This window comes from Poecile atricapillus, chromosome 3 (genome assembly GCF_030490865.1).
Source record: "Poecile atricapillus isolate bPoeAtr1 chromosome 3, bPoeAtr1.hap1, whole genome shotgun sequence".
In the NCBI taxonomy this organism is placed as follows: domain Eukaryota; kingdom Metazoa; phylum Chordata; class Aves; order Passeriformes; family Paridae; genus Poecile; species Poecile atricapillus.
In genome coordinates this window covers 34,864,422-34,880,900 of record NC_081251.1, presented here as the reverse complement: position 1 = coordinate 34,880,900, position 16,479 = coordinate 34,864,422, and the positions used below count along the sequence as shown (strand labels likewise).

Genomic DNA, 16,479 nt, shown 5'->3' with positions numbered 1-16,479 from the left:
AAAAACCCATAAAGATTACGTGCCAGGTATTTAAAAAAAGACGTCAACCAGCCAGCCAACCAGACAAAACCTGAACTTTTGAATGCTTCTGGTACAGCAGTCTGGGTTTCTGTACACACCAGGTGGGTCTCAGTTGCTGATGTGACTGACTCATTGATTGATTTAGACAGATTTGTCCTCTGGACTTTTCCTGTCTTGCAAAGGCAGAATCAGTTGTTTAATGCTGAGCCTTGACTTTCCACTCTTAGCAACACTAATGCTCTCCATTGCTTGGGATTATGTAGGGGAGGGAAAGGAAGTCTGCTAAGTGGTGACCCTACTGCCCAAGTGAACTGAACTCCTGTATACCTTTGAGTGTGCAAGAACCAGTCACAAAATAGTCACAGTCTGCTTTTGAGGTAAATAGCTGTCATCATTGAATAGTTGGAGGAAAACTTCTAGTCTGGAGGTGGGGAAGAAATCATTAACAATTATTCATCTGAGGGAAAATAAAAGATTATTATTTTAATTTCAGATAATGCTTAGTCTAGTAGTTAAACTTTTTTTTTTTTTTTTTCTTCTTAGGTCTTCAAATTTTAAGCCTCAGCCCTACAATTAGATCTGTGTTTTGTGCTCTTTGTGTTTCATGAAGTTGTCTCCTTGAGTCTTGCTAGGGCTGTGTCTGGAATCACACATGTTCTGGGCATGCAGTTGCAGTATGCAGTTTCCAGTTGTGTCTTAAAAATAGGTGATAGCAAGTAGAAGGTAATTGCTGGCTGCTAATTGGAGTCAGTAGGTAAAAGGGGATGTAATAAATCTTAGATCCTGTGGGATGTAGAGGATAGTGGAAGGCTTGCTGCCCTACTGTTTATGATTTAACTGCTTACCTTAATTTCTTGCACTCTTCTGTGCAAGTTTACATGTTCTTAATGTACAGGGCACCAAGCTGTATGTTATCATTTTTCCCTGAGACAGTCTTATTTCTTCTATGTAAGGTGCAGTTGCTTCACTATAAACTGATGTCATTCCTTGTGTTCTTTCTCATTGTTGAAGAGAGCTTAATGCATGCCTGAATGCACTCTTCAGCTTTCTGGGTTTGTAGAAACCCTAGGAGGTCAGTGGAGCTTGCTGATTAAAACAACCTCTGGGATGACAGAGTATCTGTTTGCCGATGCCTCTTTTTGCTGGTGTCAGTGGGTTCAGTGTGCTTGACATGTAACCTGTAAGTGAAGAATTCAATAGTACTTATTTCTCTAACCCAGAGGTAATGAACTGAGACAATTAACTTAAAAACCTGCAAGCAGTAAAGTCATATGATGTTGTGCGCCCTGATTTCATCTGGGATAAAGATGGAAAAATGTTAGGTCATAGCTTGGGACAGAATTGTTGGAAAACTATTATTTTTCAATGAAAGAGTTAGACCAGTCTTGCTGTCAGAATGTACTAATACAATCTCAGTTTGAGTTTGTTGTTGTTTTTGTTTCCTTTTTTTTAATGTGGAATGTTAACACTGAACTTCCTGTTTGTCACAGCTATGGCCTGCAGCCTGGTGGTCTGAGAACCTGGCCATGCTGCAAATCTTTTATCATACTTGTAGCACCTAACACCTTCCTTTTCTCTCTCCTACAGACTTGATCCAAGCAACTAATGAAACAAATGTGAATATCCCTCAGATGGCTGATACGCTTTTTGAGCGAGCAACGAATAGTAGCTGGGTGGTCGTATTCAAAGCCTTAGTCACCACACATCATCTAATGGTCCATGGCAATGAGGTAAGTGTGAACAGCTCTCTCAAGGCCACATTGGCCCTGAACACACTCCAAACCAAAAGCATTAGTAGTGCAGAGGCATCTTGTCTGAACCAGAAAGGAGCTGGGGCAAGAATGATTCTTGATTAAGGGAAAACTTACTGTTAACAACAGAGTTGGACTGTTTATCTGTCACTCCATTTATAAAACCCTAAGACCCAGATGCAGCCTGTGCCAGGATGCTGACAATTTATGCACTGAATTTGAAAACAGCTACACAGGATTAAACACTACCTGGGATTTTTTTGACTAAGGGCAAAGTTGATGTACTGGCACATGTATTCTGCCATCCAAATAATTGCCTTCTCTGCATGAGTGTTTAAAATCTTCCTAGAGGGGTAAATTTAACTTGATAGCCTTTTAGATCAAGTTCTCCTTATCCTTGCTTCTTATTGATTTGTATAGACAGCAGGTATGTCTGCATAAAAATTGACATCACATTTAAGGAACTTCAGTATGATTGTGAAACAACTTCAGTATGACTGTGAAACAGTTCCTCCCTGTCTGTATATAAAGTGTTTTCATGCAATGAACTTCTCACAGTGTAAATTCTTACTCCTATTTTTCCATTCCAAGTTTTGTTCAATGTTCTCATCTGCTTTCTCTAACTGTTTCAGGCTGTAAGTCTTTTTATTTGATGAGGGGCTTTGTTTGTTGTTAAAGCAGGCCCTCAGCTTGGCTGAAACTGAGGGCTGCTGGATTGAGAAGCCTGGGAATAGCCTGGATATGTGCTTTTTAAGCAGCTAAATCTTGAGCTCCCTCAGATCCCTGAGAGTTAAACATTTTTATTGATCCTTTCACAAAATTCTTTGTGTTTTGCACATAATCTTTTATATATATATATATATATACAGTAGAATATTTACTAGAGATTCTGACTAAAAGTAGTTAATCTGAATGGACTAGATGTTTTGGGGAAGACATTGCAGGCTAAGAAAAAAATGAGTGGTTTCATGTTGTATGCTGAAAGTAGACTGGTAATCTTGCTGCTAGAAGGTACAAAGCCTTCAAATACAACCTGTGATAAGAAAAATTGCTTTGTGTTGCAGAGATTTATTCAGTACCTGGCATCTAGAAACACATTGTTCAATCTCAGCAATTTTCTGGACAAAAGTGGATCTCATGGTAAGCCTACTTATATCTAGAATCTTAACAGGATTTTAAATAAGATACTATTGTTAATTTGCTCCTTCATTCATAAGATATAAATAATATAAAAATGTGCTACTGAAGCCTTTTTATAGGTAATTAGTAAATACAGGAATGCAAGTGAACTGCTAGACAGCTTCAGAATAATATTTCTCATCTCCTGCAATATTTTTACACAGAAAATTCTTCAAATTCTTTAAGTGCTGGTTGAAATCTGGGCTGGGTCACCTATCTCCTTAGCTCTAATGGGTGGTAAATGTTGAAATGGAGAACTTTTTGTTTAGTTTTTTTGGGTTTTACTCAGTCTTAAATAGTAATTCGTGTGCTTGGAGACACTGTGCTTTTTAGGTATTATCTGTGACTTCTTAATGGTAGGGCTCTTGGCACCAAAAGAACCGGTTGGATTTGATTTGATTTGAGTAAATGAATTTAGAAAGGTCCAGGCAGAAACTAAGGACTTGTTCCCTCTGAATCTTAAAAAGCTTTTCTACTTTTCCCTCTGGAGTTATTAGTGAATTTTCCTGTGTCCTCAATTAATAGAGGAAAAGCTTGTTTCATGGTAGCTCTACCAGAAAAGAGAGAAAATATAACTCCTCAGCTGTCAGAGAATATTTGTAAATTGTATGCAGTCTACAGACGTGCTACAATAATGGGCAAATTCGAAGCAATGCCACATTATTTAATCTCTTGATGTAGACATGTGACACCAAAAACACTTCAGCATCTTTTAGATGTGGTAACAGATGGAACAAAGCTAAACAAATACTAAGAGTGTGTTCATCTAAGCTAAACACGATATATGTGTATATATAAATGACATATATATATATGTCATTCATGTATGTATACTCAAAGACACTGGTGTTTGGCAACAATTAATTCTGTTAAATGCATGCATTTGTGTTCTTCACTACTTTCTTTAAACTTAAATTGCCATTTTATAGATAATACACAGTGTATCATAGATAATGAGGCATGAGATTTGGTAGTGCTGTGCTTGAGTTGGCAGGAATACTGAATGATGGGAGATATTAAGGGAAAATATAGTCAATGACTAAATTGGAGGGTGTGGATTTTTAGAAAGGTAGCAAAAAGGGACCTGAACTGAAGAGGAGTTGCCTTCTACACACGTTTCTGTGGCTTAGAGGAAGAAACTTGGGAGGATAGGCTGTAATGCTAATTGCTCAGATGTCATAGGCTTGAAAATCACTGAAGTTTGAGGTGCCTTGTACAATATTATGTGCCTTGAGTATTTCTGGTGTAACAGTTCAAGGAAGGCAATAATCTCTGCAGATGCCATAGTGATTTCTTCATGCCGGTAAACACAAGTCAGGGGAATCTTGAAGGTCCTTGTAAGAGTCAGAGTGGCTAACATATATGAAACATCAAGAGTGTTCAAGTTGAACTTGAGCTTTGTCCTGGACGTCATGTACCATTTAAGTAAAAACTTTCTGTTAAATTGGTATTTTTCCTTGCTAATAGAGGGGTGACTTTTTGGCCATCAAGTAATGTTACCCCATAACTATGTAGGGGCCTCTAGCAGGTTTCCTCCAGAACCATGCCACTGGTGCATTGCATGAATCTGTTCAAAACAGAGGATAGTGGTAGATTGTTTTGGTGTACCACTACTGATCTTTCTTCAGAAGCTGAAAGATGTCTTGTGATGCCTGTTCTGTATGTGAAATTTCATAGTGTAACAGAAATCACATAATCTTGGGGTCTGTTGGCTGTGTATTATCATTTACTAAAGAATTTCTGAACAAGCATGAAAATGAAATGTAAAGTGTGAAACTGTTTTTTTGCAGGTTATGACATGTCCACCTTTATAAGGCGTTATAGTAGATACTTGAATGAAAAAGCATTTTCCTACAGACAAATGGCATTTGACTTTGCAAGAGTGAAGAAAGGGTAAGCAAAGTTTAGATATGTAAATTAATAAGGTTGTCTGAACCATGAAAATCTTATTTGTGGCATTACACTTAGTTTTAGTTTCTCAGTGAGTTTGTTGTTATATGCTTTGTGTAGCTACAATGAAAAATCTGATTTTTAAAGTACTTGTAATTGGTTAAAGAGGAGAGGAAAGACTGGGTAGTAAGACAAATATTAAAGACCTAAGTAAGATGCCTTGCGGAGCTGGGGGCTTTTAGTGCTAGTTTTAAATCTTTCCCTAATTAAATGAGGCTGCAGTGAGGCTGTGTTTAGGATTTGGAGAAGGAAACACTCTGAAACTATGTTTAGGATGTTTCGTTACTCTCCAGACACTTACCCTAAGAAAGGTGGCTGATTGCAAACAAAGCCTGAAGTGAACACTTGAAGTTCTTAGCAGGCAGCAAAGCAAACAGTTATAAACTGAACACAATAAGATTGTAAACTGCTCATTTTATTTCTCACAAGAACTGTGTTAAAAAAACAGTTGGCCCAGCCCAGAGTAGTGTGCTGGTATTTATGAGAGCATTTTTCTGGTCTCTGACTCCTCTAACTGGGACTTTAAGGGCTCTAGATGCTCTCTTGAAGCACAGTTGACACAGCAAGTGGCTTAACACCTGCTGAAGGTGCAGCTTGATTGAGTGCATACTAAAAACGCTCCTGCTCATCATGAGTTACATACAGGATCCTTCTGGCAGTTCTGGTGTGTTCTGCAGCTTGGGATTCTGGCCAGTTAATGCAGGCATCACTACCAGGCTGTTCTCTCCTGCTTCTCAAACAGCCAAAAAGTGTAGGGTGTACTATGGCATCTTTGCTGTGTAGCTGGATGCCATTCCCATAGTGAGGACCATACAAGTTTGCTCTTGAGCAATTGATGTTAAATAAATTTAAGTTTGGGCTGCTGGGGATCCTACTATTCCTGCCTTGCTCTGAATTCCTGGAAAGGTTTTCTCTGCCTGTTATTTCTCAGAACAAGGTGCTGCCTCAGAATGTAGCATAAAGTAAGTAAGAATAGTGGTATGCATTTCCAGTCTGCACAAATATACATATACCTGTCTGCAGCAAGAACGGGGCAATACATAATGATGGGTGTGCAGGTTTGTCATAATCAGAGGTAAAAGTGACCATGCTTAAAGACTGCTGTAAGTTTGTGGATGACACTTAAGAATGCTACACATCCATGGACATGTCAGCTGTGAGTTGTCATTGATTATTCATAACAAACTTTGTGCACAAAGTAGATCAGTTCTCTAAGTACTTCCATGGCAGTATTTCTAGTTCGTCATTTAAGCTCCCAGTGTCATCTTTCCATAAAGAGATCAATCTCTTGCATTCATCACTCTAACACAAAACCTTTCCTCACTTGCTGTTAGGAAGGGTGGCTGGATAAAGGATTTTTCGTGTTCTCATGAGGGCATGAGAAGCAGGAGAATCAGACTGTGCTTTTGAAATGGTTTGAAATGAGTTATAGGTGCTTCAAGCATAAATTTTAGACAATAGATCAGTTTGGGGAAAAGGAGAGAGGAAACAGCATAGCTTCTAATCTGTATTCCCTCTTGCAGAGCTGAAGGTGTAATGAGAACAATGGCTCCTGAAAAGCTGCTGAAGAGTATGCCAATATTACAGGAACAAATTGATGCACTACTTGAATTTGATGTATGTATTGAAGCTGAACTGCTATTAACACTGTGTAGTGACTTAAAAATTATGCATTATAATGAACACCTTTCACCTTGTAGGTAGTGCTTTTACTCATCATCCCTAAGTGAGGGCCAAAAAATCCCCATTTCATTGTCCCACTGAGATATGGATGGCCTTTGCCCATATGTATGAAATGTAAAGATTGCACTTTTGGTTTTGTAGAGAGAGAGAACTTGGAGTTTCATCTTCTGCATCAGTGAGGGGGAAGAAATGGACAAAGCAAGGAGGCTGAACACTATTTTCTGTCTCTTGGCAACCAACTTCTTTTGGTGGGGAGGGAAAACCCCATTAAAATACCATATACATATACACTGTTTGGCTTCCTCAAAATCTGCATCTGGTTTTAAACTGTGGACTAAATTGGCTGAAGCTTAATCTAGGTTGCTCATAGAAATAACTGTGTACAATATATTTATCATGTCATAAATGCTGCTGGGATTGTTTATCTGACCTAAGGATAAAACCAGGAATCAATTGTTGTAGGAGCCACAGTGTAACATTTCAAAGAGGTTTTTGAAGGAATTGGTTCTTCTGCTGTTGGTGGGCAGCAAGGTACACTTTGAGGTGGAAGGCAGAGCCCACTACAGCTCTCAGAGGAAAGGCTTTGAAGTGCATGTCTCATTGTGCTTTCCATTCCTTAAATGGCATAAGAATTGTGATAGTTCTCTCAGAAGAGGAGATATTTTTAAGAAAAGAAAGAACTTTTAATAAATGAGTACATATTTTCTTTCCAAGTTAATGTGAGAAAGGATCTTGACATCATTAGTTCAAATACATTGTCTCATAGACTATTAAGTTTTTGTTGAGCTCTGCTGTAAACTGACATCTTTTGTCCATTTCATTAAAACTGTAAACAGCATCCCTGCCTTCCTGTTCTTCATGGTAAGTGAAGGAGACAAGACTAAGATGTTTACTGTTGATGTGGATGCTCCTCTGATGTAGGGGATTGTTTTGGAGAGGTGAAGAAAGCAATCCTTGATCTGCTAACCAAAGCTTTTGTTTAGTGTCTTAGTGCTTCCGTGCTTGATCCTGTCTATAACAGCACCAAATACTTGGTATAAGCCAAAATGTTTGATTGCATTTGACACTTGTTTTGTATGTAACTGATGTTTTATTTGTAGGTTCATCCAAATGAACTGACAAATGGTGTCATAAATGCTGCATTCATGCTTCTGTTTAAAGATCTCATCAAACTTTTTGCTTGCTACAATGATGGGGTTATTAACTTACTAGGTGAGTAACCTGGCTGTTATCTCACATACCATACGTGACTGAAGTGTCAGTTTCAGATCTGCTCCGGTTTTTTTACTTAACTTTCATTAAAGCTACATTTTTCTTGACCCTTCTACTCTGAAATGAGAGCAAATTATAAGCTGTATCCTCTTACATTAGTGTTTATCTGAGGCTGGATCATCACATGTCATTAAAAGTGTGTAGATGGATACTTTGGACAGTGACCATCTCTGTGCTTAAAAAATGTACAGTGCTGTGTGAACATGTGTAATATGTCCTGCAAAGTTAGAAGCCGTTGCCTTTTTAAGATGCCCACATTCTTCTGTTATATATCAATTGGGTTGGAAAAGACCTCTGAGATCATTGAGTTCAACCTGTGACTGTAAACCACCTTACACTTAGACCATGGCACTGAGTGCCACATTGGTCTCTCCTTAAACATCCCCAGGGATGGTGACTCCACCACCTCCCTGGGCAGCCCATTCCAATGTCTGATCACCATTTCTGTGAAGAATTTCTTCCTAATGTCCAGCCTAAACCTTCCTGGCACAGCTTATGTCTGACTGTGTCCTCTTGCTGGTTGCCTGGGAGAAGAGACCAGCCCTCACCTGGCTATAACCTCCTTTCAGGTAGTTGTAGAGAGTGATGATGTTATGTGATAGCCTTGTATGAAGTAATATACTCCTGAATAACATTCCTCATCTGCAACCCTACCTACCATCAGCCTGCAAAGTGTAAAGGAGGCTGTGAGCATGTTCTGAAGCTCAGGCAGCCTGATGTGATCATGACACAATGGGTTGGGCATAAAAATTCAGTTGAAATTTCACTGTCTACTGCTACTTAAAGCGTAAGTTTGGGTTTAAATATGTGGCAGCTGTGTTTAATAATGGACATAAATGGACTTTAGAGACCTACTTAAGTGGAAAAAATAGAGTTCTTTGGAGTGAAGATAATTTGGAGAGGACATATACTAATATAAGTTTAAGTATCCTTAATTATTTTGAACTTTAAGTTGAGTAGCTACTTAACCTGCTTACTTTAAAAAAAGTAAAGTTTTTTTACAAAGTTTTAAAGTTTTTAAAAAAGTAAGAAGTTTTTACTTTTAAAAAAAGTTTTTAAGAAAGTAGTTGACATCACACACAATGCTATGGCTAGCTGGGGTTCAATTTTATGGTCTATATAATTCTTTAGCAGCTCAGCAAGCCCACCTTCTAAACTTTACTAAGCAAGAGATGCCACTAGATTAATGTCCAAGTAGTAAATGTTAATGTAGTGTCATATTCTTGACACAAGATTTTTCTGAAAATGAGACTTGCTGGTACAACAGCTAATGAAAGACAACTGACATTTACCATATTATTTCTTAGAGAAATTTTTTGAAATGAAAAAGGGACAATGTAAAGATGCTCTTGAAATCTACAAACGATTTCTAACTCGAATGACCAGAGTATCAGAGTTTCTTAAAGTTGCAGAGGTAAGTGGCTTTTGGTCTTTTGGAGGTTGGCACTTAAGTATTTTGTGATTTTGTTTGTTTGGGGTTTTTTGTTGTTGTTGGTTTTTTACCACCGATGTAAAATATTAATTGCACTTGTTAAGCATCTGTCTTAAGGGCTCTTGGATCCACTGGATACATCCAAGTGGCTCTGGATCTTGGATCTGCTTCTTCAGGTCTTGTAGTTAAGCCCACATAGGACTTCTACATGTCCCTATGGTGCAGCCATACCCAAACTTTCCTGGTTAAACTAACAGATGACATGACTTCAAACGTTCCAATGTTTTTGAGAAATGCTGAGATAAATGCATACTTCTAGGACAGAGTTGAACATTAGAGGAAGATACAGCAATTGGGAATAGAAACTTGCAGATATTTTAAGTCTGGTTTTTTTAGTCTGTGCAGCCAACATGAAGTTTACTGTATATGTGAGATTTTCCCGGCTTTGTTCCTTGTTATCATCCTCTAATGTGGATAATAGGACTATTACATGGTTAATTAACTCCTTTGCTGGATTCTCGTTTGTGGAAGTTGGCTCTTTGGCACAGGGTGCACATTTTCTGTTTCATACTTTATTATAATGGACAGTAGTAATGAGCTGAATAAAAAGTTTGTTTCTTTGCTAATTCACTTATCTATGGAGGAGCTTGATAAGCTCCTTAATGACTTGTAGTGTAAGATATGAATATTGAATTTGAAAAAAGTACTTTAGAGACACAGGTCAACTTTTTGGACAGGGGTTATAGTGACTGCTTCAAGGTGCAAGGTTTACAAGGTGCAGTGGAGCTTGGTGCTCTTCTGAAAAAGTTGAGCTAGCAGTCACTCTAAAGAGCCATAGTGTGTAGCAACAGAATATTAGTTAATATTAACAGGCTACTAATAGAAGATTGCACACTTAGACCTTAATTTGCTGTCCTCTGAGACAATGGTATATATGACCAGTGTATTTCAGTGAAGTATGAATTTCATGTATGTGAAATCAAGCTCCTTTTTCTTATCCTTTTATTTTAAATGGATATTTAATTTTTTGGGGGAAAAAAAGACTGCTGCAGGCTGTTGAAGGTAGCTACTGGAAGGATGGAAATGTCCTTTCTAACATTGTAGTATTTTTCTAAAGACGGGGTGCATTATAGCTTGAAGAGCAGTTCTACTCAGAATTAATGCCTGCTGCAGTGGAATGATGCACTTAGATTTTACCTTTACTATTTTATCTCCACAGCAAGTTGGAATTGACAAAGGTGATATCCCTGATCTTACACAGGTAAGCTTCTCATGTAGTCTTCTTGGATTTGTGTAATAAATAAACGTTCTGTAATTAGGAAAGCACACCAGGAATGTGAATGTGGGTGAAGTCATACCACCAAACATGCTGTAGCTGCTGGTCTATTTTCAGTATCACTTGCAAATTGGCCTGGGTGTCTGGCTTTGTGTGTAATGTGAAGAGGATATTTACTTAGAGGAGGAGATCCATGCTGAAGAGTTTACCTGTGGCAGTTTTGATGCCAGTAAAATTGGAACAGAAGAGCAACCCAAACTACTTAGCAGCTGCAAACCCCAACTGTTCATATAGTTTTTGTTCATGCAATTTTTGGTAACATCTTAAAAGCCTGGTTTAAATTAACACCAGAATAGTTTTTCAGTTAAATGCTGCTTAGTAATTCTGAAAAGTGAGACATTGTGAGAAGGTGGAGATAATTAATCTTTGTGGATTTCCAATACAACAGGGCTATAAAGCCTGGCCACTCTTTCAGCAGACAAAAGCAGCATGTGCAATACCAGACCTAATCTTGAAATAGCTGACTTAGTATCTTCCCTTAACTCTGCACCTCAGGGGCTCTTTTTTAACGCAGTGCAGTCAGTGATGAACTAAGTCCTTAAACCAGGATAAATCACCTGGAACCCAGTAAATGAAATTTACTTTATAGATTTCTGTGGCACTTTTATCTGCTTCTGCTTGTGTTGCTCCAGCCTGTTCTGCACCATCAGTCAATGCTGCACTTGCTCAGCAGCACCTTAGTTACCACTACCAGAGAGTCCCTTCCACTCCATGAGCCAACACTTTAAAATAGATCAGTTCTTTTGGAAAGAAGGGGTCTACAATGATGATCTCATCCAGCTTCCCGACCACTTCAGTCTCTGCTCAGGTAGTCCGTCACAGCTCTATTCTCCCAAAGGCTGCTTGGGACTCATTTGCTAAGGCTAGCCTGAAGCATGTTGTATAGCCTATATATAAGATCTCAGCAGCGTATTCCAGAGAGAAATAAGTAAAAGGTGGATAATAAAACTGAATTTCAGCTAACAATTAGTACGTAATTCTATGTAGTATCAATGGTATACCCAAGTTCCTATAGCAAGCTGTGGCAATAGCCAGTAATATTCTGCAAGAAGTTGGTTGTGTTGACACTCTGTGTGTACATACTCCGTAAATCTAGACAAGCGGTCCCAGTAGTGTAATTCAAGTTGATAGTTGTCATCTTTGGACTTCATAGTTTGGCTGCAAAGTTTTGGATGATGAGAAGGCATCTTAGCAGCTAAAAATCTTGGCTCATTTTTATTACTACCATTTCCTAAAGTATGACAGTTTTGCTGCTAGTAGCTGGTGGGGAACCCATATCTAAAGTTCCAGCACTGATCGATTATCTAATGTTAAAGCAGTATTTAGAAGAAATTAAGTGATGTCCAGTGTTGCAAATTGGGTACCAGATAGTATTGCCTTTCCAAATTGTTGCATCTGGGTAGAAATTTTCTGAAGCTGCTTCTCTGAGTTTTGTTTGATAGACAAGTTTTATATTACCTTGCTGGTTTTTAAGAAATCTTCTACTGATATATTGGAAAGCTATCTAAAATGTCTAAAGGTAACTGGTAACAGTAAATCACGCAATCATTTTTTTTTATTTTTTATTTTTTAATATAGCATTTAATTACATGATAAAGTCTCACAATGTGTATCTTAAAATTAAGCCTTTTTGAATGTGTAAAAGTCTGAATCTCTCTGGATTTTTTAGTTTGTTTTACCTTTCTTCTTTGCCTTACTTCCTGCTGAAGAATTCTTATAACTAGGTCACTTGTGTTTAACCAATTCTTATTATGCCCAAATGAATTAAAAGTTATTAAATATGCCTGTAAAAGAAGCAAGGTCAAGATGTCTCTTCATTGCTTATATATGTAGGACGTATTTAAACTCAATCTGTCATTTAAGATTATTTTGAGCGTTTTAAATTTCTGGATGTGTTAAGTTACTGGTTTTAATGCTGAAATCAATATGCATTGCAAATCAATGTGTACTGCAAGTACCCAGCTGTGCATTGGTACTAGCAGGTGCTATGCATCCTGAAATATCTGATGCAGCCAGCTAGCTGGTTTTCCAGTACAGGAGCAGTGGAGAGGCTGTTTCCAAGCATCACACACTGACTTGTTTGATAATTACGTCTGCCCTGAAATTAAAGAAGTTATTTATGAAAAACATCATAGGTGTTGCTGTCAGGAATCGTGGTTGATCTGAAAGAGACTGATAAAGAGAATTCCCTGTTTAGAGACTGATGAACTTGTAACCCTGATGAAATATTCAATTATTATATGCTACTGTGTCTCTCAAGGATTTCTTCCCTGCTTGTTGGTCTTCTAGGAGTCCACTTATCCAGATTCTATTTTTATACTGGAATAACTAAGCCCAGTGTGCATTTATGACTACTTTTTCTATCTGCCATTGTAACAGCCTGTGGGTATTGGCTGATGACCACAAAATGGTTGCTTAAAATAAAGCCTAAGATCAGGGATGTCTGAAAAAGCCTAGTTTTTTATAGATGTCTAAAATAGCAGTCTTTCTTCACTTCAAGCTAGTAACCTGCGCCAGGGTACCATTTTGAGAACAGCTATAAGGTTTTGTGATGTTGGGAGTCTTGAGCCAAAGGTAGCTCCTTCTGGGGGCATTGAAAAGGACTTTGTTTTGTTTAGGCTGCAAATGCTTTCTAACTCTCTGGTCATGAAAGAGGTGTTAGAGGGTCTGACTGCAAGCCAAACTGAAGGTGTGACCTTGAACCTTTGAGTCTTAAAATCAACCCTGTGGGTGCCCGTGCTGTTGTCAATGTTTAATACTGATTTACTGCATGATGAGCAGCACATCCTGGATTTAGGCTTCAGGTGCTGTATAGTGGAGGTTAACGGTTTCTCTCTGCAAATTTGGGTGCAGTAATATATTTTTAAAAACTGGCTTTGCCTGAATACTTCTAGCATAGAAATCCACTGTTTCCACACTGGTGTAAATAAAGTAACTGCATGAGCATAATGGACTTCAGGGAAGTTGGTGCTGGATTTCAAAGTGCGGTTAGATCACTGCAATACATTGAGGTCTGTATCTTTCTCTTCCCTTTCAAGGCTCCCAGCAGTCTCATGGAGACCCTTGAGCAACATCTAAACTCATTGGAAGGAAAAAAACCTGGCAACAAGTAGGTATATATGTTGTACCATGTATCTAGGCATAATAGACAGTGTGAGATTAGTTGAAGTTTAGGTTTGCCTCCCCAACCTTCTTTTGTCACCTGGAAAATGAGACAAGGCTTTTTCTTTCATTTACAAAGTCATCTTAATGGCTGGTTTAATCTTAGTTAATGGTGGTGGGGGAAGCACACAGAGAAACTAGACACTTCCCAAAATGAACTAAAATTACTTGAGGAAAACTAGAAGGAACTGGGGGTTTGCGTGCTGCTGAGGCTTCTATCATCAAAATCTATTTAATTTCTAATGGTTTTACATCTTAATACTTGCCATGGCTAAGTGTAGGAAGGATTAAGCTAAACCTCTGTTTTTCTCTTTTACTGTTGCTATCCTTGCAATTTAGTGAAGGGTAAGTACATACCTTTACATATCACTTGCTTGCAGGCATGGTCATGTGTGTTTTTAAAAGATTTTCTCGGACACTTAGATGTTTTCTTTGAGTTGAGCTAAACTGTTCTTTGCTTTTGTATATAGTCATTAAGTTATTTTTTTGTCATTTCTGTGATTAAAAAATCTGGAAGTCTTCTAATCTGTTCTCCAGCTCCTAGGACTTATCCATTTCAAGTAACTTATGGGATGGATGCTAGTTCAATACTGGTGCAGCTTTATCTTCAACTCCTCCTTTCATCTCTTAGATCAAAGCAGCTCTAAAAATATGTAGCAGCATTTTCATACCTCATAATGAAAGCAAACAAATGCACTGACGTGCATTTTAAGTTATGATTAAGGCTCTGTCAGTTACTGTTAGTGTGATTTTTGTGCATGTGGGAGAACTTTCAGCTTGAACTTTCCAACTCACTGTTTTCATACTTTTAAATGTAGTTATTTTCAAGTAACTCAGACATTCTTTAAAAGAAAGTAGACTTTGAAAACTTGCTGACACATCCTCAGAAGGCTTGTGTTAGATAACTGCTTCAGTATTGGTGGTTCTTTGCTGCTGTTGCATGGTTTTCTAATATGGTGACATCTTGCCCCAGTAACTCTTTCCTGCTGGGTCCTGTAAGCCCTAAAGCAAGATGTTTGCATGCATCTCTGCATTTCCTCCATTTAGTAGAGCTTATTTAAAAGGCAGGATAATCCTGTGATGACAGTTAGCTTAAAAGATTAATTTAAGATTTAAAGTAAAATTTACATTCCTTGTCTAAAGTGGCACATGAAAGTTTGAGAAATGTGGAGGGCATGCAATTGAAGAGATCTTCAGAAAGCTTTCATGCTTAGGTTTTGGTCTGTTTGCAAGAGTTTTGATGACCAGAAACATAGTTTCAAAGCTGTACTTAACTGAAAACCCCCTTTTTTTTCTAGATCTGGGGCTCCTTCTCCTCTGAGCAAGGTAAATACTGCCAGTTGCTGTACTAGATAATTCTTGTTCAGATGATATGGTTTAGAACATTGTAAGGAGTTAAATTTCTTAATCTACTTTTTAGACTTTGCCTCCTAATAGACAAAATTTTATCTTTTAATGGCTTTATAAATAGTGGCCCCATAAGAGCACGTCAGTGGTCTGAAGGGCTGCAGTGCTTGTACCAGTCAGGATGTAAAGGAACTTTACCTGGATGTGATGATTGCTCCTTGTGAAAGCATAAAAGATAAACATATTTTTATCTCAACTTCTTTTTTTTTCCCTTTCACTCCCCTTAATTCTCATGTCACCAAGAAACTTGCTCCAGGGTATTTTTCTCCTCCAAATCCTTCACTCCCTCCGCGGCTTTTTAGGAGGAAGTTTTGACTCTTTCAAAACCACATTCATGTGAAAAACCAGGAAGAAGGGAAGAAAATTTTCGTCCAATGTATCTATTTTCAGAATTGACCTTCATTAGTGAGACTGCTGACCTTAATTTAAAGCAAGAGTTGCCAAGTTGAAAATGCCTCGGATTGAGTGTCAGATAAACTAATGAGCTTTATAGTGTTAGTGATAGCTTCTGGTATCCCTGGAGCATTGCCAGGTACCATAGCTGTGTCTCATAATGGGTGTTATGGAGGAAAAACTCAATGAAATCTTCTGACTAATGCAGGGGGTTCAATATTTGATTCTAGAGAAAGCTCTTAAATTTCTTTCTGAAAGGCCCTTTACAAAAAAAGCCCACAGCAAAACCAAATGAAAAGAACAAAATGTAACCCCCCCAACGCTGCTGTTTAATATGAGAGCAGCTGGTGAGAGCTACATGACAGCTCAGAAAGTGTTCTTACAGCTTCAGCCACATCTTGTTGCACATGAGGGATTGAGACCATGATAGACTCAAACCTTACTAAAGCTTTGAGGAGAGAGTAGAAAGCTTACACCCATCTGGTAGAGTTATGATGATGGGATGGCAGTAGAAGGACTCAGAAGAAATCTCTTCAAATTTGCCATTCTTTTTCCTTCTTGGAAGTGGTCAGAATGGCAAAAAGTTCTAAAATTAGGACTTGTTTTCAGTTGTTAAGAAAAGAATCTCTCTGGCATGTGAGATGCTGTACCAAAGCTTACAGTGTCTTTTAGAATTAAATTGACACTCCACAAGGTAACTTGAGTCTTCAAGTTCACAGAGGAGTTGCAATATACTCTCCTGGGTGTCTGTCCTTGCCATACTTGAAGTATCTTTATCCAGAATTGGAGCAGCTAATGAAGCAAAGTCATAGGATGAGCTGTCTTTTGTATCTTCCCAAGGACTTAACCTTGAGTGCTGTTGATAGCTCTTTAAACTCTCTTCTGAAGGTTTA

General features: G+C 38.2%; 1 protein-coding gene across 5 annotated transcripts in view; it reads left to right on the top strand.

The window, feature by feature from the left end:
* Positions 1-16,479, top strand: part of SNAP91 (synaptosome associated protein 91) — a 62,541-nt gene that overhangs the window by 17,401 nt on the left and 28,661 nt on the right. For all 5 annotated transcript variants that reach the window (XM_058836375.1, XM_058836374.1, XM_058836373.1 and 2 more), the window contains exons 3-11: positions 1,609-1,751; positions 2,837-2,912; positions 4,742-4,844; positions 6,425-6,518; positions 7,685-7,796; positions 9,164-9,270; positions 10,508-10,549; positions 13,663-13,733; positions 15,085-15,112. In XM_058836375.1, coding sequence (XP_058692358.1) covers positions 1,609-1,751; positions 2,837-2,912; positions 4,742-4,844; positions 6,425-6,518; positions 7,685-7,796; positions 9,164-9,270; positions 10,508-10,549; positions 13,663-13,733; positions 15,085-15,112 — 776 coding nt within the window. The remainder of the gene's footprint in view (positions 1-1,608; positions 1,752-2,836; positions 2,913-4,741; positions 4,845-6,424; positions 6,519-7,684; positions 7,797-9,163; positions 9,271-10,507; positions 10,550-13,662; positions 13,734-15,084; positions 15,113-16,479) is intronic.